This window comes from Chenopodium quinoa, unplaced genomic scaffold, assembly GCF_001683475.1.
Source record: "Chenopodium quinoa cultivar QQ74 unplaced genomic scaffold, ASM168347v1, whole genome shotgun sequence".
NCBI lineage: Eukaryota > Viridiplantae > Streptophyta > Magnoliopsida > Caryophyllales > Amaranthaceae > Chenopodium > Chenopodium quinoa.
This window is the reverse complement of record NW_018743074.1, coordinates 1,781,889-1,809,005: the sequence shown is the minus strand read 5'-3', so window position 1 is coordinate 1,809,005 and position 27,117 is coordinate 1,781,889. Positions and strand designations below refer to the sequence as shown.

The 27,117-nt window shown below is 33.1% G+C and overlaps 3 protein-coding genes across 3 annotated transcripts; 2 read left to right on the top strand and 1 right to left on the bottom strand.

The window, feature by feature from the left end:
* The first annotated feature begins 2,936 nt into the window (after positions 1–2,936).
* Positions 2,937–7,699, top strand: LOC110731662 (caffeic acid 3-O-methyltransferase-like). Its single transcript, XM_021911541.1, has 4 exons — positions 2,937–3,540; positions 6,433–6,746; positions 6,875–6,939; positions 7,144–7,699. Exons 1-4 carry the CDS (start codon positions 3,101–3,103, stop codon positions 7,438–7,440), a joined length of 1,116 nt encoding a protein of 371 aa, XP_021767233.1. The 5' UTR covers positions 2,937–3,100; the 3' UTR covers positions 7,441–7,699.
* A 7,319-nt stretch (positions 7,700–15,018) lies between these two features.
* On the top strand, positions 15,019–19,003 carry LOC110731660 (caffeic acid 3-O-methyltransferase-like). The gene is made up of 4 exons (XM_021911539.1): positions 15,019–15,565; positions 17,770–18,080; positions 18,404–18,468; positions 18,560–19,003. The coding sequence occupies exons 1-4, from the start codon at positions 15,090–15,092 to the stop codon at positions 18,854–18,856; spliced, it is 1,149 nt and encodes a 382-aa protein (XP_021767231.1). The 5' UTR covers positions 15,019–15,089; the 3' UTR covers positions 18,857–19,003.
* A 185-nt stretch (positions 19,004–19,188) lies between these two features.
* LOC110731661 (protein CURVATURE THYLAKOID 1B, chloroplastic-like) lies at positions 19,189–21,659 on the bottom strand. Its single transcript, XM_021911540.1, has 6 exons — positions 21,253–21,659; positions 20,495–20,649; positions 20,294–20,380; positions 19,738–19,800; positions 19,591–19,628; positions 19,189–19,499 (listed from the first exon to the last, which is right to left on the bottom strand). Exons 1-6 carry the CDS (start codon positions 21,422–21,424, stop codon positions 19,442–19,444), a joined length of 573 nt encoding a protein of 190 aa, XP_021767232.1. The 5' UTR covers positions 21,425–21,659; the 3' UTR covers positions 19,189–19,441.
* Between the last annotated feature and the right edge of the window lie 5,458 nt (positions 21,660–27,117).

Genomic DNA, 27,117 nt, shown 5'->3' with positions numbered 1-27,117 from the left:
GGAGAAGGGACGACAATGGTCGGGGGGAAAGCGGTGAGGTGGCTGGGTGGTGGTTGTGTGGTGGGGGTAGGGTAGAAGGGTGGTGGCTGGTGTAGGCATGGTGGTGTAATGCTGGCTAAGGAAAGGGAATGGAAAAGGCTAGGGGGGTGGGGAAGAACTTAGAAGGATTTGGGGGAATGAAGGGGGTAACGGGGAATGGAAAAGTGGCCTAACAAACAACAACAAAGGGAATGATTCCGTTGATTCTCATTCCCTTTGTTGAATACCCCCAACCAAACGGCCCCTAAATTCATTTTTGGGACTGATATATTTACAAGTAGAATTTGTATGATTTTAAACCAATTTTTATGACTCAAGTGACCTGCCCCACATCCATTTCCTATTTATATACAAATTTCAAAATTGATCTAAAATCATGTATAGACCTTCACTTTTTTCGGACTTGAAAATGATAAAGGACAAAGTACTTCTCATGAACTTCATGAGTCATGGGGAGGCCACTTGCATCGGGTGTTTAATTGGGTGTATGGAAATTATCAATTTAGTTGATCATGTCCTTGACTCAAGGTCATCTAAAAGCTGGGCATCGTGCCGTGCCGTGCCATCGTGGGTCGTGCCTAGCCACACGACGGGTCGTGTTGTGCCGTGCCATCACGCTGGCACGATTGTGCCGTGCCGTGCCGACCATTTCCACAAGTCGGCCCACGGCACGGTACGACCCACGTGCCTAGCGTGCCGTGTCGTGTCGGCCCCTCGTGCCGCCCATTTATTTTTTTTAATATTTGCTTTATTACTTTGTTAAAAAAATATTAATTTTATTACAAAAGTATTATGCTTGGCGGGCCGTGCCGACGGGCCGGTGTTCGTGCCGTCTGCAGTGCTCATGCCAAATTTCAATTTCCTTGTTCACGACATGGCCCACCGGCCGTTCCACGTGTCGTGTCGTGCCGCTGCCGTGCTCGTGCCGGGTCGGGCCATCTGGCGTGCCGTGCTGGGCGGCCCGCATGCCAGCCCGGCCCATGCCCAGCTTTAAGGTCATCCCATGCCTTTATGTAGCTAACTAGTAGGTGTATATGGCTTAAAATGATCATTTATGGCCTCAAGATGCATCCTCCCCTAATACTTGAATTTTTGACACCAAGTCCCAAAATATTCGAAAATGGTCTACTTATATGTATAACCTTTAATGTAGCTTATAGTGAACATTTTTAGGCTTGAAAAGGTTAGGCATTGAGATGCTTTCCTTAATTTCCAAGGTACCCCAGAAGTCCTATTTGGTGGCCAAAACCATCTAATTCACCTTGCCCAGACTTTGCATGGCCTACCTTGGCCTTGCCATATCTCCCGGCCCTAGACTCAAGCTTGTATTGCCTGTCAAAAAATGTTCTTAAGACGAGTAAAGAATTTACCTTATATAGGCGTTTTTTACTACTAGGTCTATACATTGAAAGATCTCAAATCTTCTTCTTTTTATTTATTTATTTTTTTTTATTTTTTTTTCCAATATGTACTAAATTACTTAAATTAAATTTTTAGCTTAAGCTTGACCATTAAGAATTTTGAGATACTAAAGGAACAATTAAATAAATCATAGAATTATAGTACTTGTTCTGTTGTAGTACATAATTATTTTTAATTAATTCATAGTTGATTTGAGCCTTTAATAATATACTTCGTATAGTGTACACTACGTTTGGTCCTTTAATAATTCAAAGTGGCCGGCCCTGTTAGCTCACCAACCCCATCCAAATGCTCATTGTCACTGGACTTAAACTAATGTTAACTCAATTATTAATGCCTTTAACACAAGAGTGTCAAAAAGATATTAAAAATAAAAATACAAGACAATAACCGTAATACAATTAGCATCATAAGAATATAATTCTATACGGCTAATTTGAACATATACCAATTATTTTTAGAGACTACTCAATTCATTCAAGCCAAGTAGATATAAGTATTTAAACTTAAACTAGCATGATGCTACTTAGTTATAAAGATAGAACAAACAACAAACTAATTGATAGATATAGTACGGATTAATGCGTATGTCTATTAGCAAATAATATTATACATTATTAGTCTTACGGTTTTACTAAGGACAGTTCAAAAATACATGACACATTAAATTCAAAGCATCTCAACAAACTTGTTAACAAAAAAGAGGAAATAACATGGGAGGTTCGTTCATATTTTAAGGACTTAAAGAGTGTGTGTCCCCTTCATAATGGCTGGTTGGCGCAAAGGGGTTGGTGGAAAAGGAGATTGATGCATTACATCTGTACTAACACTACTAGTCATCATCATGGCATAGTTATTAAAATAGTCATCAATATTTGACTTTTATTTTTATTTTTTTTGACAACGAAAAGAAGACAAGATCGTAGTAGGTAAAACTTACTTTTCTAATTTTCATATTGTTAAGATCATATGATATCATATATTCATGCTATCCATAAAACACAATTATATGGTGTGTCATGTATGTGTATCACGTATTTGCAATTGCAACTAACCCCATTGGATTTGAGTGCATATAGGCGTATAACACCTATTTATTAAGCATGTATATAGGAGGGCGTTTTGGGGTTTTTTTTTCTTTTTTTTTTTTTTCATTTGATGTTTTTCTACAGTGATACATTTATGTGTACTATTATGCATGTATAATGTACCATTAAAATATAAGTTGTCTTAATAGTACTTTTTTTGTACTATTATGCACGTAGTGGTACTTTTTGTCATCATATTATCCCCCAAAATCCCTTTCACCTTGTAATTTATTGGCCCACTTTCATGTGACAAACTTTAACAATGCCATCTTATATGTTAGCAAAGATATAGCACCTATGCGGTTATAGTTAATTCTTAATTCATTGGACTTAGTCATTTAGTCAGCTATGGTTTTACCAACTTTTGATTACTAACCCTTAACAATAATTATTACGGACTATTTTATTTGTAGTATGCGACATTCCAACTCTTATATAAGCAAATCCAACCTTGTCTACCTTTGTTACATGATCAAACTAGCTACTACGTAAAACATATATAGAAATCCTACAAATCTACTAAAAAACAATAATTTGTAACAAGAAAAATCATGGCCCCTTCAAAAGCCACCGAACTTGATATCCAAAACCAAAAGCCATTGAGTCTTGATGAAGAAGAGGAAGCTAATTATTCATATGGAGTTCAAATTGCTAATGCTTGTGCCCTTCCTATGGTCCTCAATGCGGCCATTGAGATCGGGGTGCTTCAAATCATTAATGATAAAGCAGGTCTCAATGGGCTCTTGCCCGTTGAGATAGCTACTCAGGTTCATGCTAGGAACCCTGAGGCACCCGCCATGTTGGATAGGATGCTTAGGCTATTGTCCACATATTCTTTAGTTAGTTGTACCACGGTCACCACCGCTGATGGTGGTGTTGAAAGGCGTTACAAGCCTACGTCTATGACTAAGGTCTATGTTCCTGATGAAGATGGTGTTTCATTGGCTCCTTGCTTGAAGTTATTTACCGATAAGGTCTTTCTTCAAAGCTGGTTAGTTTTCATTACCCTTCTTTCTTCTTATTCTTTCTTTACTAATGTGAAAACATTAGGATAAGTGTTTAGATAAATTTTGATAAAAGAAAATATGTGGTTCTAGTATTTTCGTGTTTTCCCCTTGCAAAAATCCTTGCATAAATGTCGCATTATTATTATGAGGGTCTAGCTAGAAGTTAAAGCTGGGCATCGTGCCGTGTCGTGCCGGCCATTTTCACAAGTCTGTCCACGGCCCACGTGCCTAGCGTGCCGTGTCGTGCCGACCCCCCGTGTCGCCCATTTTTTTTATTATTTTTTTCAATATTTGCTTTATTATTTTGTTAAAAAAATATTAATTTTATTATAAAAGTATCGTGCCTGGCGGGCCGTGCCGACGGGCCGGTGTTCGTGCCAAATTTCAATTTCCTTGTTCACGGCACGGCTCACCGGCCGTTCCACGTGCCGTGTCGTGCCGCTGCCGTGCTCGTGTCGGGCCGGGCCATCTGGTGTGCCGTGCCGAGCAGCCCGCGTGCCAGCCCGGCCCATGCCCAACTTTACTAGAAGTTATCTTTATAATAAGGAGCCAAATTAAATAGTAGAGATATTCTTAAAAAAAAAAAAAAAAAAAAAAAAGAGATTAAAATAACACTTCTGAGTTCTGACCTATTATTAACATATATAGATTATATTAATCTATAATAACTTCCAAATATAACCATGTCCAAAGTAGCTAATATTTTCTTCAAATCATTAAATAGTTGTTAAAGTATAGCAATGAACAAGAAAGGATGGAGTAATAATTATTGTTAACGATATTTGTACTTTTCTTATAAAAGCATTTTGAACTTTGATATTTAAATACTGTACGGAGTATTATAGACCTTTATTCATTGTGTTTAGGGATCATTATGGATACAATATAATAATAAAATCAACTTATCAAGTTAACCTAACTAATTATGCCTATTTAAAAACAATCACTCAAAACTTGAGGGAATCATTACCTACCCATGAGGCCATCACCCTTAGCTTAAATAATACAAATAAGACAATTCTTCCTTAGCTTAAATGTCTCACCATTCATTATTTTGTCTTCTTTGTAAGATAACTAGATTAGACCAGTGCGATGCACGGATTACAAAAATTATTGAAATGAAATAGCTTATTTCTATTATTTATTTTTCCGTGTATACTTATAAATTAGATCATAAAAGATATCTAGCTATCATCATAAATTACATGAGTAACAAAATATAAAAATGAAAGCCAATCTGATCTAATCAAACCATATACATACCAATTTATATACTCCATATCTAAGAGTTCAAAATACAAAATAAAAATACTTGTGATTTAAAGATCCTAATTCAAATAAATAGAAGCACCTTGGAAACACAAAACAATGCTAACATTTACTTCATAGCATCCTTACAAAAAAATAATAAAAAAATAAAAATAAAAATATAAAATAAAATAAAATAAAATAAAATAATAATAAATAACATTAAATCCTTCAAAAAAACTTCGTAGTTACCTAAAAAGTTTAAGCTCGATATCAATTTATTTATTCCAACCAAAAAAATTATTTATTTATTTATTTATTGACACCCTCAAAAGATTGGAATGAAAATGATAAAAAAATAACCAATTCCTATATATATATATATATATGACATCATAAGTGCATTTGGTGGGAAAAGTTTTTATGAGAAAGCGACACATATACAGATTGGGAGAGAGGATGATGTCAGTAGTTTTCTGTTATAATTATAGTTAATAGATAGATTATAAACTTGTCTGTAAAAAAAAAAAATAACAAAAAAGAATTATAAACTTGGAACATTTTTTATACAAAGCAATTATCTCGACAAAAAATGTCAATATAAAAAATTGATTTCATAAACAAATACTCCATACTTCATACTGTATATAATTACAAAAGGCAACACCATTATTCCTATAGCTTTACCTTCATTAAGACCTAATCTTTGTAATGTAATTTCCTTAGCTTATAGATTAATTTTTCACTCTAAAAATCCTCTATACCACAATACAATAAGTCAATAAGTATTTGAAGATGATATTAAGGAAGACCTATTAATAAATGAATTTATGGCCACTATTTAAATTTTTTTTTTCCACTTAATTTAAATTTCTACAATTCGAACGTCATAAGAGAAATGTTATACGCAACGTGATTGCTCAATATAAAGTAGTTTGGACCATACATCATATATATCCCTATTATGTTTGTCTTTTACGCATTATACTCCGTATATATGTAAATATTTTTTTTTTCTTTTTTTTTTTTGAATAATTTATAAATCTTTTTTGTTTAACTTTTTTTTTTTTTTTTTTTTTTTTTTTTAAGGTGGTGCAACGAAAATTACACACTAGTACACCACATTAGGTGGCTTACTGGCTTCGGTTAGTTGTTCGCTAGCCTAATCCGTACCCTATATCATTAATTCACAATTGGTCGCACATTATTAACCTTAACAATTGAAACTTTGAAAGAGATGGGTCGCATGCATTGTAGACAATGGAATTTTGTTACATCATGGGACGATAAAAGCATATATAATTAGTATTGTATATTTGGATGTATCTATGTAACATATGGTAACGTTCATGTGATGTTAAGTATAGGTAAAGTCTGAAACATATTTTTCTTCGGAATAATTTATAATAAAATTAATGAAATGCAAAAACCAAACTACGTATCTTTGTCTAAGTTAACTTCAACTAATTTTATGTTTCCTTCATAAATAAAATAAGTATGTCTTATCTTGATCAACGTGCAAGTAATATCTAAAAGATGAAATGTGTGTGTATGCAGAGTCTTACGTACTTTTAGCAGATTCAGATTTATAATATTCCTGCCTAACGTTTTCCTAAAAATAATATTAGGAGCAAGCTTAAAGATTCAGTGTTGGAAGGAGGAATAGCATTCAACATGGTGCATGGGATGCACGCATTTGAGTACCCAGGTGTGGATGCAAGGTTCAATGAAGTCTTCAACAAGGCTATGGCTCAATCAATTATGTTGGTGAAGAAGATTTTCAAGAAGTACAAAGGCTTGGAGAACTCCAATGTCCACAAACTCGTCGACGTTGGTGGAGGTCTTGGCCACTCTGTTGCTTTCATTACATCTCAATATCCTTCCATCCAAGGCATCAACTTCGATTTGCCTCATGTCATCAAAGATGCCCCTCCATGCCCTGGTATATCACCATACATTGCATGATTAATACTGAAGTATTTTCTTAATTAATATTTTCGTACCCTCAACTTTCAAGAACAGAAACTTAATTATATATATGGTAATATGTATGTACTTTTTAATTTGTAGGTGTGGAGCATATTGGTGGAGATATGTTTGAAAGTGTGCCTGAAGGAGATGCAATCTTTCTTAAGGTAAGATTACAATCATACACATATACTCCGTGTGTATATATATACAATAAGTGTAAAGTTATGAAATCTTAGATTTCCGAGGTGGGACTTAAATTAATAAGACTTGGAATCGAATCACATCCATTCACATCACTATTACTTATCCCTTCTCTTTATGGGTCATACATTCTAGTATTAAGTTAACAATAATGTATTTTTGTGTAGTGGATCCTTCATGACTGGAGCGATGAACGTTGCTTGATATTGTTGAAGAACTGCTACAAGGCCTTGCCAAAGGACGGGAAGGTCATTGTCGTGGAGGCAATTATCACGGATGAGCCAGAGAAGACAACTTTTGCACGATCCATTAGCCAAGTAGACTTGTTGATGATGACGCAAAATCCAGGAGGGAAAGAGAGGAGCAAGAGGGAATTTGAAGCTCTAGCCAAAGGAGCTGGATTTACATGCTTCAACTTCCAATATACTGTGCACGGCTTTTGGGTTATGGAATTCTACAAGTGATTTTGTGAATCTGCTACGCAAACATTACTCTGAGGGATCGTATATTAATAATATGCAACATTCGTTGTGACATTAATTAGTCTTATTTTATCAACTAAGCTAGTTGAAATGTCAGAATAATTAAGTGCATTTGTATTTTATATCCTAAGAAATCTTTGTATACTTTTGTGTTGAGAAACCTTTTACAAGAGTTAATTTGTATCTCGAGCTTGAAATAAGCATAAATTTCATCATAATTTATTCCGTTACTTATTATACACTTGCAATGTCATTTTAACAACATATGTATAATAAAGTGGTAAAGTAATTGTTTTTAAAAACAAAAAAGTGGTAAAGTAATTAAATTCAGGGAATTTTTTTTTTGTCAAAAACAACCTAATAAACTAAATATTTGTGAGAAACTACCTAATAAAAATAATGTTATAAGATTCTACCTATTAATGATAAAATGTTGTAAATGACTAACGAATAATTCTTGATCTGTGCACTCGCTTGGTGCACCCGATAAAAAAAATAATTAAGTTATTAGTTACATACATATACACCTCTTCTTTCATCAACTTAAGGTTACCATGAGGTTTTATGTGACAGGCCAGAAGGGTGCATGATTCCAAACAACATTATATGACCCGACCTCGGGATGCATTCCCTATCAATCTATCATCACTTGTGTGTTTAGACATTGGCTCATGAAATCTATGAAAATGGTTTGATTTTGTGTATAGCCATGTGAAAGTCAAGACGTTACTCTTAATTGTCAAAAATAGGTGTTTTTTAAAGCATGAGATGTTTAATTTTATGCCTTTCATGTAGAACTTTCGATTTTTTACCCAATCCGCAAATCTGACCCGTGTGGGTCTCAAACAAATTTTTTTGACCCGTAATTAAACCTGGGCACGGGCCGGGTTGGCCCGCGTGCCGCCCGGCATGGCCCACCGTTCGGCGCAGCCCGGCACGACCCGAATTCAAGCACGGCACGGCACGAAGTTCAACTCCCGTGCCACGGGCCGTGCCACGGACAGGGTTGAGAATTCCCAGGCACGGCCCGGCACGAGCACGGGCATGGCCCGCCGTGCCGGCCCGCAGGCACGGCCCGCGGGCCAACGGTAATGTTACCGTTTATTCTAACTCCTTAATAAGCCAAAAAAACGGCTAAAAAACGGCTAGTTTTTTGCCAATTTGCTCCCCAAAAATTCTATAAATACTCACCTCCATTTCATTCCCAAATCACAAAATCACAATCTCTTCTTCTTATCTCTTATATTCTCTAAATCTCTAATAATCCTTATTTTCTTAAATTCTCTAATTATTCTCTTAAATTCTCTAATTATTTTCCTAATATCGGAAAAAATTAAAAAGTTCGTAATCGTAATTAGTGGAGCGTTGAAGCACGGTTGTAAGATCTAAACTAATCTTAAATTTATTATTGTATTATTGTTATTATTAGAATAATCTTGTTTAATTATTATTGTTGTTAATTGTTATTGTTGTTGTTATAATTGTTGTTATTAATTATTATTATTGTTATAATTGTTGTTATTATTTATTTTTGTTGTTATTGTTATTGTTATTGTTATAGTTGTTGTTATTAATTAATATTATTGATATTTTTATTGTTAAAATTGTTGTTATTAATTATTATTATTATAGTTAACCACTTTTTATTAAAAATTTAATTGTTAATTATGGCATCGAACAACCCATCATCTAGGTCTAGGGGGAAAGGCCGACTTATCCGTAGTAGTAGTTCTAGGGAACCACCAAATACAACGAGCCCCCAAATTACGAGTCAAACCAATGACCCCATTTACTTCCCCCCGGGCTATGAGCCATATAATACGTCGGGATTTCCAGCACCACCACTAAACCAATTTCCACTACCACCATACCAATTTCCACCTAATTATATCGGTGATCAACAAAACTATTGTTCTAGCCAAGGTAGCCAAGAAAGTACCCGAATTCCCTCCGGTTCTACCCCTTCTACTGCCACTCCCACTAGTCCCACTACTAACCATCACACACATCATGAATGGTTAACCGAAACTGAGATGCTACTTTTGAAAAACCGAAGGAGTGAGGTATGGCGTTATTTTGTCCTAAGTAAAGATGGTGAACAATGGGCAAAATGTAAAACATGTAATAGTGTATTCACGGCAGTTACCAAAAACGGGACGGGACACTTATCTAGACACATGAAAGCTTGTGCAAAACCAGCTAGTGATCCAACCCAGCCCAAAATTTCCCAATTCCATCCATACGGCTTTACATGCAACTATGAGAGGGATAGGGATGAACTAGGAAAAATGATAGTACACGCCGAACAACCTTTTCTTTTCTCGGAAAGTGACGCATTCAACACCTACATTAACAAAGCACTACAACCCCAACATAAAAGAATCTCTAGGAAAACCGTTCGTTCCGCCGCAATGAAAAATTTCCTAGAGTACAAAGTCCGGTTACAGGCCGAATTGAGTAACCTTAACTGTAGAGTATCTTTAACAGCCGATTCTTGGGATAGTGGTTATAAATATCACTATTTATGTGTGACTTGCCATTGGGTAGATGATCAATGGATGTTACAAAAAAGAATAATACATTTCAAAATGCTGGAATACCCACACACCGGCATTAACATTGCTCACCATTTAATGCAAGCAATAGACGAATACAACCTTCGAGATAAAATGATGTCTATGACTTTTGATAATGCAACCTCTATGACATACACAACTAATCTTATCAAACAAAACTTAACCGATGTACTATTAGACGGTGAAGCTCTTCATACTAGATGTGTTTGCCATGTACTTAACTTATGTGTACAGGATGGAGTTCGGGCAATTGGCCCATACTACAGCAAAATCAGAGATGCTATTATGTCTATTAATAGCTCTAACATGAGATACCAAGAATGGAAGAGTTTTCTAAAACAACAAAAGATAAGGGTAATAAAAATTAGAACCGATTGCCCAACTAGGTGGAATTCCACCTATGACATGTTAACAAAGGCAATTGAGTACAAGGGCCCGTTAATATTATTTTACAACCAAAAATTTCCACAAAATTCTTTGTATGATGATGATTGGAATAACTGTGAAAGATATATGCAATTTTTACAGTTATTATATAACATGACGTATTGTTTTTCTACTGTTTACAATCCTTGTGCTCAAAACTTTCTTTCTAATGCATGCTTACTCGCCCAACTTTTCGCTGATCATCGCCATCAAAGTGATTATGATCAGTATCTTCCAGCAATGGAAAAAAAGTGGCGTAAATATTATAGTGAGATTCCTTTGATTTATATTTTTGCTTCCATATTAGATCCTAGGCAAAAGTATGGAAACACATTTATGTTAGTTGACATTTACTTTCAATGCATGTTTCTTGACGATGATGTAGAAAACTATAAGACTAATGTGAAGGATCAGTTTTTTGCTTTATATAGAGTCTATGAAGCCAAATATGGCACCGTTCCTCGCTCAGGGCCTTCCCAACCATCCAAAAACGTAAGTAAGAAGGCCAAACATTTATTTTCACAAGCTACTAACTTGATTTCAAGGTTTTCAGGTGATTCATCAATCAGGAGAACGCAAAGCGACGTCTCGGAGTTGCAGATGTACCTGAGTTACGACTTCACCAAAGGCATGGACGACGATGAGATAAACAACCTCGACCTCCTTGCATGGTGGAAACAACAAAGCTCGAAGCATCCAACTTTGGCGGCAATGGCACGAGACATTCTTGCTATCCAAGTTTCCTCCGTCGCCTCCAAACGAGCTTTCAGCGCATCCGGAAGGGTTTTAGACGATAGAAGAACAAGTCTAAAACCCGAAACACTAGAAATGTGCGTGTGTTTCAAAGATTGGTTGGATGCGGAAAATCGCTCACAAGACCGTTCTTACGACCACAACGACAACGAAGAAGGAATCTCCGCTTCCGGTTCGGGTTCGGCTAGTTCCCAATCTATGCAACTAGCCGATGACCTTGAAGGCGAAGGCGAAGACGAAGACGAAGACGAAGACGAGCAAGAAGAAGGAGAAGAAGAATAGACAATTATTGTATATTGTACGATTTTAAAAATATCAATTTTATCATTTTCCAATTTTTGTTTAATACCATCATTGTATGATTTTTATCATTGTTATCATTGTACAATTTTCTCAACTCAAGTAATAATAATATAAAGTACGCATTATTCACGTCCAAAGTCCAATTTGCCTTTTTTCCCCGTTTTGTTACAATTTGTAAATTCATATTAAAAAATAAAATAAAATTATACCAATTACTAATAAATCATAAACATTAAATTTTAAAGTAATAGTATAAAGTAAATATATAAATATAAATATTGAATATACAAATTATAAAACATAAATATTCAACTTATAATTATAAAATTCATAACTTAATAACTTATAACTTATAAGTTATAAACTTATAAGTTATAACCTTATAAAACTTATAATTATAATTTTATAACTTATATACATTATAAACTTATTAATTTATAATGTTGTCATAAAAAAAAAAAAAAAAAAAAAAATTATTTGAAAACTGCATCAGCCCGCAGGCCGGCACGTGGCCGGCAAGGCACGAGCCCGCCAGGCACGAGGGCCGTGCCGTGGGCTGGCCTGTGAAAATGGCCGGCACGGCACGACACGAAATCCTGGGCCCGCCAGCACGACGGGCACGGCACGAACCAGCCCGTGGCCCGCCAGGCACGGCCCGCGGCGGCCCGACCCGACACGGTGCCCAGGTTTACGCGTAATCCAATTTAACCCGAACCCGTTTGACCTGTACATTTATGGGTCAAACCCGACCCATCGACTCGATTTTATGGTTTTTTTTTTAAATTACATTTATTTGAAAATTAATATCTAGTTTATTGATTAAGTTTGATCGTTTGTCTAACTCCAACATGCATTTCTCTTCCCCATTTATCTATCTCATATAACTCTTTCTTAAATCCACACCAACCACCTTCTACATCAATTATCGACCAACACCAATTACATCCATATAACCCACATCATCATGCCACCGATTGACAGGTCTACCGATATTATGTCAAGAGATATTATACTCCACATATATAATAATGTTGTCATTTTCCTTAAATTTGTGATATTTAAAAGTTTAATTATTAAATTTATTATCATTTTTAATTAGTTAGGAATTATGGTGAAATTGTGACGATTTAATTATGTAGCAGGCATGTAATGGATAAATATAATATTGGTGAGAATATTCGATTAAAAAATAAGAAGGAAAAAAATAAGTAGAGTAGGCTTGAAAAATTAGAAATTTCTAAATTAGTTAAAATATATATTTTTTTAAAAATTTGTTCTAAACCCATTGGGTTGATTCAAACCCAAAACTTTGGGTTAGGGTTGAGCATTTCTCAACCCATGACCCAAAATAACCCGTAACCTGAAGCAGAACGACCCGATTAACAGGTCCACTTTGATGTATATCAAAAAGGTAAAAGGGAAATTTCCTTCGACGATAAACTTTTACTTACCAACCCACTACCATGTCAAATACGGAGTACTGGACTAACATCAAGTGGTGACAATAAGTGACAACTACCATGTCTGCCTTAATGATAGAACAATGTCTACTATAAATAGGGGTAAGCAAATCGGGTACCCGGTCAAAATCTTAGGATTTGGACCCGGAATTGGTTGGGATCGGGTCCTAAAATTTGGAATCGGAATTGGAACCGGTACAACCGGGTCCTAAAATTTAGGAATTGAAATTGGTTCCACCGGGTACCGGTTCCGATTCTGGGTACCCACTTATATATATAAGTGTTGAAATATAATACACATCATAATATTTTTTTTGGTGTATTTTTACTTTTAGCGTTTAATACTTATATTTTTATATACATTAAGCTATTTTAATTATATTAAATATTAATATTTTTTTTATTTCACTAATTAGTTACGTTCAACATATTTTTGTTTTTTTAAATATATTTTGTACAATATATGTTGGGTAGCCGGTATAATAGAGCGGAGAGAAAAATCTAGATGTTTTAGGGTTTTGTTTGATAGTGGGTTGAGAGTTTTATAAGCAATTGGGCTTAGAAATTAAAATGGGCTGCATATAATTCTTTAATTTCTTAAAAACACAAACAATCCACATACTATATCATATACAAACGGGTACCCAGTGGGTACCGGGTCCAAAATTTTAGGATTTGGAACCGGAACCGGTTACAACCGGGTCCGAAATTTTGGATCCGGTCCCGAAACCGGTGAAACCAGTTCTGGGTCCGGACCCGGCGGGTCCTAACCGGTTCCGGGTCCGGTACCGGGTACCCTGGATCTTTGCTCACCCCTAACTACAAGAGGGGGGGTGAATTGTAGACTATAGAAAATTTTGCGGAATTAAATTATCTAACAAGAGAAGACACTCGAGATAGACAATGAATAATTTCACTATGTAAAGATGAATTACAATCGCTAATGTTCTGCCTAGACTCAAGTTACGTGAGGAACTCAAGTTACCCAACTACGATCCCTCAATCGCAGTTTCTCACTCTTTGTGATTCTGCTCCGAATCACTTGTACAATGTGAAGAACTCTCTCAAGCCTCACACTTACAACTCTCACAACCCCAATCCCAATTACAAAGTAATTACAAGGATTTCCCTAACGTACTCAAGAAACTCAAGGATGGAAGGAACTTGACTTTGAAAACACTTAGAAACTTTTTAGCTCAAAAATTCAAATCGTTTTTATACACTTTAAAACAACAACGTTGAATGCTTTTTATAGGGAGATTAGTAAAGCCTCAACCATGTTCCCACTTCCCCCTCAATCCCACGTTCACCATAACAGAGAAGTTAGGATGTACGTTGAGGAAGTGGAGATACCTGGTTTCATTGACTTGTCTCCCAAGTTCAACGTGATTCCTTGAATTAAGCAAGCAGTATTTTTACCAAGTCAAAAATCAGTTAGAAAAACTTTTATTTAAAAGATAATTATTTATTTAATATTTAAAAAGATAATTATTTAAAAAGATAAAAAAAAAGATAAAATAAATAAATAATTATTTAAATTAAAATTAGTAAACTTATCTTTTAATTTAAGGAATTATTTAATATTTATTTATTTCTAAAACAATCCTTTCAAACTGATTTTTATCTTTTCCTTAAATCAAGGATTTCAAAATCTTTTCGTAAAAATCTTTTCAGAGTCAAAACGTTAAGTTTCTTCAGGAACTCCAGGTTCCTTCAGGAAATTCAAGTTTTTTATTTGTTCCTTCCAACACTTTGCTTTTCAAGTACGTACAAAAACATTCTAAGTATTGGAGCTTGTGAGGATATCTTGAAAGCTTGCTTGTTACGTCAAGACTTCCAAACTCTTTTGTTCCTACTCCGGAACATTTAGCTTTGTACCTGAATCTTCTGTTTAACCAAGACTTACACACGGTCAGAGTTTGTTTTACGTATGTCAATCATCAAAATATTAAGGTAGTCAATTCAACACTTAATAATTGGCTCGACTACTTTATTGATCGACCAATTGGAGTAGTACTATAAATACCCCATAATTCCTCCTAATATTCCTTGTACCAAAATTCCACAAAACAAACATATACATAATACACTTACAAGTGGATTTTCAAGACAAATGGCTAACGAACTCAACGTGCAAAACAAAAACATGTACACTAGTCTAACCAACGGGTCACTAAACGGCGACCACTCGAACCACGAAGCGAAAGCGAAAGAGGAAGAAGAGTCCTACGCTTACGCCGCTCAAATTCTAAACTCTTGTGTCCTTCCCATGGTCTTGAACGCCACCATTGACTTGGGGGTGCTTCAGATCATCCAAGATGAGGCGTGCTCTAGCGGCCTATCACCCGCCGAGTTGGCATCCAAGATCAAGGCTACAAATCCTGAAGCTCCTACAATGTTAGATCGGATGTTGAGGGTCCTAGCCACTTACTCTGTAGTTAGTTGCACGGCTGTACCCACCGCCGATGGTGGAGTCCAAAGGCGGTATGGTCCCGCGCCTGTGACTAAGTGCTTTGTGCCTGATCAAGATGGGGTGTCATTGGCACCTATGTTGAACTTAGTTATTGACAAGGTCTTCCTTCAAAGCTGGTCAGTTCTATTACATACTCTTATTACGGAGTACTTATATGCATGCCATTCATTTTGCATTAGGATTAATCCTGTTTTTTAATCCCAATTTTCCCTAATTTATTTTTATTAATCCCAACTTTGCATTATTCCTCAATAATCCCAACTTTAAGGTCGGTTATCATTCTTCAATCCCAAAAACCGGTAACCTGATGAATGGGTAAAAAAAAAAAAATTTAAAAAATTATTTGACACGTGTCACATGTTAATTGCTTCAAAAAATTAAAAATTAATAAATAAAATCAAATAAATTAAGAAAAAACAAAAAAATTCTTTTTCTTTTTTTTCTGTTTTTTCCTTTTTTATTAAAAAATTTCTGTTTATTTCTTTTTAAAAAAGTAAATTAAAATAAATAAAATAAAATAAAATAAAATCAAAAAAATCAAGAGGAAGGAAAAAAATAAAAGGAATTTCTGTTTTTTTCTTTTTTTAAAAAGAAATTTCTGTTTATTTCCTTTTTAAAAAATAAATTAAAATAAAATAAAATAAAATAAATAAAATCAAAAAAATCAAGAGAAAGGAAAAAAAAATAAAAGGAATTTCTGTTTTTTTTAGAAATTTCTGTTTATTTCTTTTTTAAAAAAATAAATTAAAATAAAATAAATCAAGAGAAAGGAAAAAAAATAAAAGGGAATTTTTTCTGTTTTTTTCTTTTTTTTAAAAAAAAATTGATTCAGTAAAAAAAAATATGGACCACTCACGTGGCGACACATGTCATATGTTAATTACGTCAAAAAATTAAAATAAATAAATTAAGAAAACAAAACAAACTCCTTTTTCTTTTTTTCTTTTTTAAAATTTTTTTTTTCTGTTTTTTTCTTTAAAAAATAAAAATAAATAAAAATAAATTGGACCACTCACGTGGCGACACGTGTCCAGCAACTTATAATAGAAGGTTGTTGATTTTTGTTGACCGGTTTGGGTATGAAGAATGATAACCCACCTTAAAGTTGGGATTATTGAGGAATAATCCAAAGGTAGGATTAATAAAAATAAATTGGTGAAAGTTGGGATTAAAAAACAGTATTAATCCTTTGCATTATTTGCATGACTTAATTCTCTTATTTTTTAACCATAAATCAATAATTTTTCCGGCACATATATACTTCTAGGTGTGCGTACATAAGCACATTATTCCATTCGAAATATTAAATTTGACATCTTGGCTAGTTTTTTTTTATAGCAACAACACGTTATCCAATATTCGTATATTTTTTTTTTTTTTTTTTTTGGGTGTAAAGAAAGCCATAAAGATGTAGAAGTAATTCAATCTCAGCCTCTTGGATTTTTGATTTCTTATTTAAAAAGTTATGAAATTAGTAAGTCATGTTAACCTATGGCTTAAAATGTGTAGTTAATTTAATTGTACAATTTTCATTAAGATAACTGTTATGAATAGATAAATGTGTCACTTAAAGAGTCAACGAAAATACTCCGTAACACACTAAAAAAAACATGATGATTAGGTGGACTCTTTTCAGCAAAAAGATCCAGAGATAGTGGAGTAAGCAGGAAAGTGGAAAGTAATTAGAGAGTACATTATTATAAGATAAGATTATCATCAATCCATCCACAACACGCGAGTAACCACTAACCAATGAGGCAATGATAATACAATTAACGTCAGTCAGCCTTCTTAATCATAGTCAGTCAGCTTTCTTAATCATCTCACAAACATTCAAATAAATCCACTAATTAGTTGTAGTAAGAATAGTATTACACACTTCCAATTAATGGCCTAATTTCCACACGATTGCCAAAGATAAGTCCTTATCGTCTAACATAACCACTTCATTTTCTCCATTCGATATGTCTTCTCCAATAATTGTGGATACCAATTAGAAAATTATACAACTAATATATTATTTTTCAATCAACTAGACGTACCAATATGCTGTCATCACTAAATTATTTTTAAAAAATAAAATTATACAGTATACAGTTATTACGCCCGTGCGCTGTGAATTCCTCACATCTACCTCATCACAAGTTTGTTAAACAATGTTATCACTTAATCAAAAACATGTTGCTAGTAAATGACAAATTTGCTTAATGTTTTTCAATGCTTAATAAACATCTTTGCGTTTCCCTTTTTATACATGATCAATCCTTAAGATTACAATTAACATTAAATTAAATCTTTTTTTCGCGCGTAATTTTTGTAGGAGTAAATTGAAAGAGACGGTGTTAGAAGGAGGGATCCCATTCAACAAGGTACATGGAATGCATGCATTTGAATACCCAAGTGTGGATCCAAGGTTCAATGACATTTTCAACAAAGCAATGTATGATCAGACAACATATACCATCAAGCTCATACTTGACAAGTACAAGGGTTTTCAAAACATCCAACAACTTGTTGATGTTGGTGGAGGTCTTGGCCATAGTATACATGCCATTACATCTATATATCCCTCTATTAAGGGTATCAACTTTGATTTACCTCATGTTATCGAACATGCCCCTTCTTTGCCTGGTATGGAAATTAAATACCTAGTGTATAATCTTAACTTCTATACTTCGTATATGTTTAGATTAGTCCAATTCTAATACTGCCTCCGTAACTTTTTAGTTACAATAAAGGAATTTTTTGTATTTCACAAATAATACCTCTTTGTTGCAACTAAAAAGAAACAGATGTAGTATATGCCTGTTTACAATATGTTCGAATAAATTAAATAAGGTGGGGTGGTAGGGAAGTTTTCAAGGGACATTTCGAAATTTCAATGAGGTCATTAATCTATTTTAGGGTATACATATGATCCAATGCCTCAATTTCTAATAATCTTTAATTTTCAGGTATAGAGCATGTTGGTGGAGATATGTTTGAAAGTGTTCCTAAGGGAGATGCTATCTTCATGAAGGTTAATTATAAATTAATTGTCACATTCATTTGTTACATTAGGTTTATGTATTTCCAATTATGTATAAATAAAATTTTAATCTATGTTACAGTGGATCTTGCATGACTGGAGTGATGACCGTTGCCTAACGTTGTTGAAGAACTGCCACAAGGCCTTGCCGGACAATGGTAAGGTCATCGTCGTGGAGACAAACATCACGGATGAGCCAGAGACGACGGCCCTAGCAAGAGCCATTTGCCAATTGGATGTAAGCATGATGACACAGAATCCAGGAGGAAAAGAGAGGACTAGGAGAGAGTTTGAGGCCCTGGCCAAAGCAACTGGATTTGCTGGTGTCAAGTTTGTTTGTTATGTCTCTAACTTTTGGGTTATGGAATTTTACAAATGATTTCAGAAATCTGATTAGAATTTGACAAAAAGAAAATCATATGAAGTATGTAAGCATTTCTTAGTAATGCAATGAGATGATGGAAGTGTTAGTGTTTGAGGATCATAGTTTCTACATAATTTAATTAAGTGCATTTGTGTTTTGTTAGTGATTCTCTAGTTCAAGTTTTTGTAATTGTATCATGGGTTAGTGTAAGTGTATAACTTATCTAGCTCCGCCGCTGCTCGAGTGCTCGATCTAGGTTGTATTTGTGTTCCCATGATGCATATCAATAAAATGATAAAAGCATGAAATTGGCGAAATAAACAATCATGATCCATTACTCAAGAAAATAGCATGGAATATTATTGGTATTATGTGATGCTCAAAGCAAAGGGTTTAGAAGAATATAGGTACAAGAGTGTCTTTTGATCCGAGGGAGAGAGGGTAAATTACAAGAATTTACTTAATGTTAAGAGGAATATGAGTACAAAAGAGTAGTAGGATTTTCCGTTTCAAAAGCAAAAAAATTGCAGCATCTCTGTTCAACTCTTTTGGGCATACATCCCAAATTTCCTGCTAACTTTCCTTCCTGTTGATATTCTTTTAGCTACTTCCAATTATTTCCTTGTATGTGTCCTTGATTTTTTGTAGCAAAGCTTCCCTGAAACATAGTGTAAATGATTGAATACGCTATCATATTTGGCATAAGATTGTAGGAGTGTTAATATAATTTGATCTAAACAGTAATTTACCGGTCAGGCTTGAAGACTAAATTCCGGTATGCAAACCACTGCATAATAATACAAAAATAAAACACTCAAGTACGGTTAAACATGATTTTAGTAGAATAATAACAATGTAATCATATGAAAGAAATTAGTAATGGGTGTTGAGAGTACCCCGGTGTAACCAATCCCTACAAGCTCAAAAATGCCAGGGAACAAAGGAAGCCTGTCAATTGCCTGCAAAATAGCAAGTTATTCACCCATCTGTTAGTATGTTTTATAGTACAATTATTCTATATTCCCTAAGAATGGAGCCTTTTTTCATGCCTTAGTACAAAATTGACTTAAAACACAGTTCCAGTTAAAAAAAAAAAAAAAAAAAAAAAAAAAAAAAAAAAAAAAAAAGCTTAATAACAGATGGACCATTCTAATACTCTACCATCATGTTTTTTAACACCCTAGTTAGCACTTAGTATCATCCAGTTTGAGTGAAATGAGCAACATCAGTAATCAGATTACAGTCAACATTTAAGCATGTTCGTCTAAGTTATAAATATTCATCGTAACATAATAACTCATATCTCAACATATATTAGTCACCACTCAATCATATAACAAGTCACTGAAGAATAGTTGGTCGCACCAACAAAATACTTCGTTTACACTATACAGGTTCAAGCCGTGCAACAAATCACTCTTTTGATAATGAGTAGAGACAGAAATGACTCACAGAGATCAGGCCTGCAGAACCCCAAAGAGCAACACCCCCAGCTACAGCTAGTGAGCTCACTGCATACTTGTCTTCGACTTTCTCCCACTGTAACAATTCATCCACCCATAAAATGTATTGCAAATGTTACTGCTACTAGTCTACTCGTAAAATCAACTTACAACATTTTTGAATAGAATAAAGGAGAATTAAAAATCATACAGCATTTTGGATAGTTTTCAAAAGCTCTGTTGTGTCAACTGCTGCAGGAACTTCTTCAGCAGTCGATGTTGTTGGGGTTACTGCTGCGGGTGCTACTGCTGCTGCTGGCGCGTCCCCAGTTGCCATGGAAACAACATTCCTAGCAATCTTTCGGCCTATATTTACACCAATATATTTCAATGATATTCGTTGTATAATCTAAGACACCAAATGTATGTAAAATCACAAAAGGCCAAATGCCTAAATTTTAGCCAGGAAAAAGAAGTGTACATCTTGTTAATACTGTATCAAAATAATCAAATAAGTGATCATTCTTAATCTCAAACATAAGGCACTTACTCATATAGGTCAGGAGTCCGGACAGATACCTTATTCCAAATAATGAATAGAATTCATGATCAACCATGTGTACTATACGTAAGCGCTTTCAGTAAGTAGCTAGGCAAGGTGATTGGTTTCCATGTTTTAATCGGTAACCAATTGCTTGGATGCTAGCCGACTCCAAATCATTTTAGGACTATGGCTTTGTTACTGTTGTTGTTGTTGGTAATTTTAGCAATTACTACGTATATCAAACTATTTACGGAGTATGCAGGACACAAATAAAACAACCGACAGTTATAATAAAATGATATGCTACTTCTGCAGTTTGTACAATTGTTAATGTTACCATGCCACTAGACACTAATAAAGTATGTACATATCAGTAAAATTGTTCAAAGTACTAAAATTGATTCAAAAAGGTAAGAGTGACATACAGTAAGAAGTAGTCTTGGAGATGCGGTTTTGGGAGTGGACAGGCGGCGGAGGGAGGGTAGGAAGGGATACGCATTGCGGCGAGGCGGAAGCCGATTGCCGATGAGTGGCCTTGGCGTCAACAAGGGCGGAGGAAGATGAGAGTGAGAGTGCATTGGTTGTGGAGGTGGCCATTATTTACTAATTATTATACACTCCTACACTTTGTAACTTGCTAATACAAATAAAATGTTGAAATTTTATGTATTGTTAGGCCACACAAAGCAGTCCTAATAAGTGGGAAAATATGGAAGGAAGAAAACAAATGAATATTAATAGTGTTGATTAAATTTCATCAAAAATCTCAAGTGTCTGGTGTTTAAAATTAGTGTTTGATGATTTTTAGAGTGAAAGGTGGAGATGCATTTTGTTTACAATAGTAAGAATGGTAGAGAGCCACTCAAATGGCAAAGTAATCTGGATAATGCTGACATGGATTTTAGGATAGGAGGTTTATGGTGCATAATTTGGTAAGCAGTTTACAGATGGACACTTGGGATTGGCTGATTACACCTTTGTAGATTTTGTGCATCTGTTTAAGGTTTATGCTTTATGGTGGATTTTAGTGCTAAGATGTTAGTAGTCACTTAAATTACCATAATTGATTTTATGAAGTACCTATCTCAATAGCTAATTTGTGTCGATCATCTATATTAAGCCTGAGATTGGGTTTATAAATATAGTTTATCAGGATGGTTGAAGCTCATTACGTATGATTGGATTTTATACTCTATCACTACTATACTAATTAGTAGCTAACCTCTACTCTCACATCTAACATCTCTAATTCTCTACTCACATATCTACCATGACGACTAGGAGAATCGACTACTATAACAACTAATTTTTCTAAACACGCCCAAAGTATGTATAAATGAAGGCCATGGAGCTAAAGATTGCACTTTCAGTGGTGTTTCCGCAGTGTCAAAGTGCTTCCCTGTTTTGGACTGAAAACATAATGATAACTAGTTTTGTGCCCAGACATTGTCCAGATGGTTGATAAAATTTTAAGATAACAATTTACTTGAATGTTAATAAATACAGTCAAATAATTCGTTCTGATAATGTAGGATATTTAGACATACAATATCATATGGCTTATCAGTTATCATATAACTAATATTTAAAGCTAAAATTTTAGCCAGGTCACGAGACATCAATACTTGACATTTCAACTTTTCGCCAAATGTCACGACATGTATGCAACAATTAATTATTAATATGACACGTAGGATAAAAATATTGGATAGATTTAGATAGATTTTATAAGATAAAAAAGTTAGTTTAGAGTTTTATTTTCAATAAAATTTGGATAGATTTTTAGGATAAAATTGTTGGTTAAGAGTTTTATTTTCAATAAAATACCAATATTTTATACCTTTCACTAATTATAACTTTCAATAAGCCTATTTTTAGCCCATAAGTTTCCTAAATTATGACATAAGTGAGTAAATGAAAAAATTTCCTCAAAATAAAATAAAAAATTGGTGGAATTAGCCCATAAGTTTAGCGATAACTGATAAGGGTTTATTTTACTATACTCCATACAATTAGTAGTTGAAGTACAATAAATATTATAGCAATATATTTTTAGATACTATTATGCAACATTGGATTGGATTTTTTTTTTTGGAAGGACGACATTGGATCGGATTAATAAAGCAAAATTACTTAAAGAGAGCATTTTCATATCATGTTTCTCATACATAGTGTATATTTCTATAATATATATTGCGCTCTTACAAAAATCAATAGTGTCCTTTGTCAAAATATCCTAAATCAAAAGGGATATACAGTACACCTCTTACATAACAATGTTTGTATCAATGATATGTTTTAAAATTTGGAATATAGATTAAAATTTTATTTTAAAATTCAATAAACAAACTGGGTATCGCCACCAGAATTAAAATTCCAAATAGACAATCGTCTTTCAAAAAAAAAAAAAAAAAATCTAAAAGTCTAGGAGCTGAAGACTTACTTTCGAACTAAGGGTTTTGAATAAAGTCTAGGAGTTCAAATTGTTAAATGCCAATGAAACCGTAGAATAAAATTACTCATCCAATTATGAACATTTAAAGCAACAAATGTTTCAAACGTGGTTAGATTTAGACATTAACGATAATGCCTTTGAGAAAATAATTATTACTTTTAAATTATTTTATAAATAGCCAATTAATGTAAGGATTTTTAAAACATAAAGATATATATTGCGGAGGAAATCTGCGGCATCGCTCGGGGTACGTACTAGTATTTATATAATGGTGTACTTTTTGTAGTTTTGTTTGTAAATAGATATCTATGTTATTATTGACTTGAAATTACTTATATTGAGCTTAAATTATTTTCACTGAACTTAAAGTATTTTTACCATAATAAAATTATTTTTACTGATTCTCTAATATTTTTTTAAATAAATTAAATAACACCTCATTAAAAACTGACCGAGTAACCTCTGTAATACTAATTGAGTAACCTCTAATACTGACTAAGTATCCTCTATCTAGCTATAACATTGATTGAGTAACCACAATAACACTGACCAAGTAACCTCTATAGCACCAACGAAGTAACTCTTGTAATAGTTGGTGACACGGTCTGGCCAGCTACATATAAAAGTTTGTGATTAAATATATTATAAATGGATCATATTTTAAAGAACTTTTTTAAACGAATTTGATGATGGAATTGAGTTATAGGATATTCATTAAAAGTTATGATTAATTTTGTATATATGAAATATTAGAACTCTATCGATAATAAAACTCTATACAACAATTTTATTTAAAAAATCTATCAAAAAATCTATCCTATATGGCTCAACTCTTGGCAAAAAACTGAAATACCAATTGTCGTTATCTTGTAGCCTGGCTGCGATGCCCAGATGGTTGATAAGATTCACGATAAAATTTTGGCGTGAAGGTTAAATACGATCATATAAACCCTTTTGATAATTTTTATAGTAGTGTACTTTTTGTATTTTTTTTTTTTGAAAATTATTTTTTGTAGTTTTGTTTGTAAATAGATATCTATGTTATTATTGTCTTGAAATAATTTTTATTGAACTTAAATTATTTTTACTTAACTGAAATTATTTTTAGCAAACTAAAATTATTTTTACTGATTAGAACTTATTTTAAAAATATTCTCTATTGTTTTGAACAAATAAAATATATCTATTGTTATTATTAATTTGAAATTATTTCTAATGAACTTAAATTACTTTTACTGAACTGAAAATATTATTACCAATATTCATTATTATTTTTAAAAATAAATTAATATATTATAAATGGATCTTATTTAAAAGAACTTTTAAAACGAATTTTAGGATGGAAATAGAACTGAGTTATAGGATATTTATTAAAAGTTATGATTAATTTTGTATATATGAAATATTAGAAGGATATCAACAATAAAAAATCTATACAACAATTTTATCTTAAAAAATCTATCCAAAATTCGCTTACTTAGCATCATATCTGTCACAATAACTTAAATTATTTTTACTGATCAATTAAAAGTATTTTTAGGCAAACTAGTTATTATTTTTTACTAATTAGAACTTATTTTTACATATTCTCTATTTTTTTGAAAAAATTAAATATATATATGTTATTATTAACTTAAAATATTTTTATTGAACTTAAATTACTTCTATTGAACTGAAAGTATTTTTATCAATATTCAATATTTTTTTAAAAAAAAATTAATATATTATAAAATGAATCTTATTTTATAGAACTTTTTAAAACGAATTTGATGATGGAAATATAACCGAGTTATAGATATTTATTAAAATATATGATTAATTTTTTATGTATGAAATATTAGAAGTATATCGATAATAAAACTCTATACAAAAATTTTATCTTAAAAAATCTATCTAAAATTCCCTTATTTAGGATCATATGTGTCATAATAATACCTATTTATCACCTACATGGCGCAACACTTGACGAATAACTGAAATGTCAAGTGTCGTTGTCTCGTGACCTGGCTGCGAGACCGGTTTTATGTATTAGTGACTAGTTTTGTGCCCAGGCGATGTCCAGACGGTTGATAAAATTTTAAGATAACATTTTTACTTGAATGTTAAATACGATCAAATAATTCGTTCTGATAATGTAGGATATTTGGACATACGATATCATATGGAGTGTACTTTGTATAGTTTTGTTTGTAAATAGATATCTATGTTATTATTGACTTGAAATTATTTTTATTGAACTTCAATTATTTTTACTGAAGTGAAAGTATTTTTACCAAACTAAAATTATTTTTACTGATTCTCTAATATTTTTTAAAAATAAATTAAATAACAATGCATTTTGTATGCGGCTAACCACACCATATGGCCGGACAAAGTAACCCCTATAAAACTAATCGAGTAACCCTTGTAATACTAACTAAGTAACTTCTAACACTGACTAAGTAACCCCTATCTATAACACTGATTGAGTAACCACTATAACACTGACCAAATAACCCTTATAACACTAACGAAGTAAATCTAATCTTGTAATAGTTGGTGACACGGTTTGGCCAGCTACATATAAAAGTTTGTGATTAAATATATTATAAATGGATCTTATTTTAAAAAACTTTTTAAAACGAATTTGATGATGGAAATAGAATTGAGTTATAGGATATTTATTAAAAGTTATAATTAATTTTGTATATATGAAATATTAGAATTTTATCGATAATAAAACTCTATACAACAGTGTTATTTTAAAAAATCTATCAAAAAAGCGCTTACTTAGCATCATATATGTCACAATAATACCTATTTATCTCCTATGTGGCGCGACACTTGACGAAAAATTAGAATGTCAAGTGTCGCTGTCTCGTAGCCTGATTGCGAGATCGACTTTATTTATTAATGATATGATATGATATTGAATATATGATAACCGAGGAAAGGTTTCAAAGCCCACTTCCAAATTTTTAAGGCCAAACCCATTTAGTTAGTTGGGCCCTTTTGATCCAGGCCCTGTATTTATTTATGTGCTAATACTGTAACACTTGTAGAATGATATGTTTACTGTAACACTTTTAGATTGATATGTTTGGGCTTTACGAGTTTACAGGCTTGACTACTTCGTATAGGATGAGAAATATGTATGATAGTCTTGGTTTTTCGTTAACTTCTAAAGAAGAAATCCTAACAAGTGGGTGAATTGGCTTGATGTAACTTCAAGTATCCAGTATTCTTGAGAGTGAGAGATAACTCGAATGGTTAAAACTTTCCTCCCAATTTTAGGTGATCCTGAAATTGATTTTTATCACTTGTGACACTTAGAAAAACGGAATAAGTACTATAATACAAAGTACAGTACTTAAAAAAAAAAAAAAATTAAATTAAATTATAAAAAATAAAAAAAATAAAAAATAAAAAAAAAAAAAAAAGCCATTTGGTGGTATGGAGAAGCTTTGATAGGAAAATGGGACAAAATCAAAGTAAGTGATTACGAAACAAATGACAAGGACCTCACAATGCCTAAGGTATAAAAAAAATAAAAGAAAAAAAGAGGGGTGATAGATTGACTGCTCTATGGAAAACTCTAATTTTGTTAATTTCAATTATGTAAAAGATACTTTTTTTTTTTTTTCGAAAGAATGTAAAAGATACTTTAGATAGAAGAAGAGAGGTCGAAGAAATACTAGATTCGTAGAAGGTAAAAATGGTCCTAGGGTGTTGAGTTGTAGACAGAGACATTGAACAAGTAATTAACAAATTTCGAGGTGAATAATTTTGGGACTACTTTTATTTACAGTGAAAGGTACTAAGTACTAACGATGTTTTTTTTTTAATTGTCTTCCAA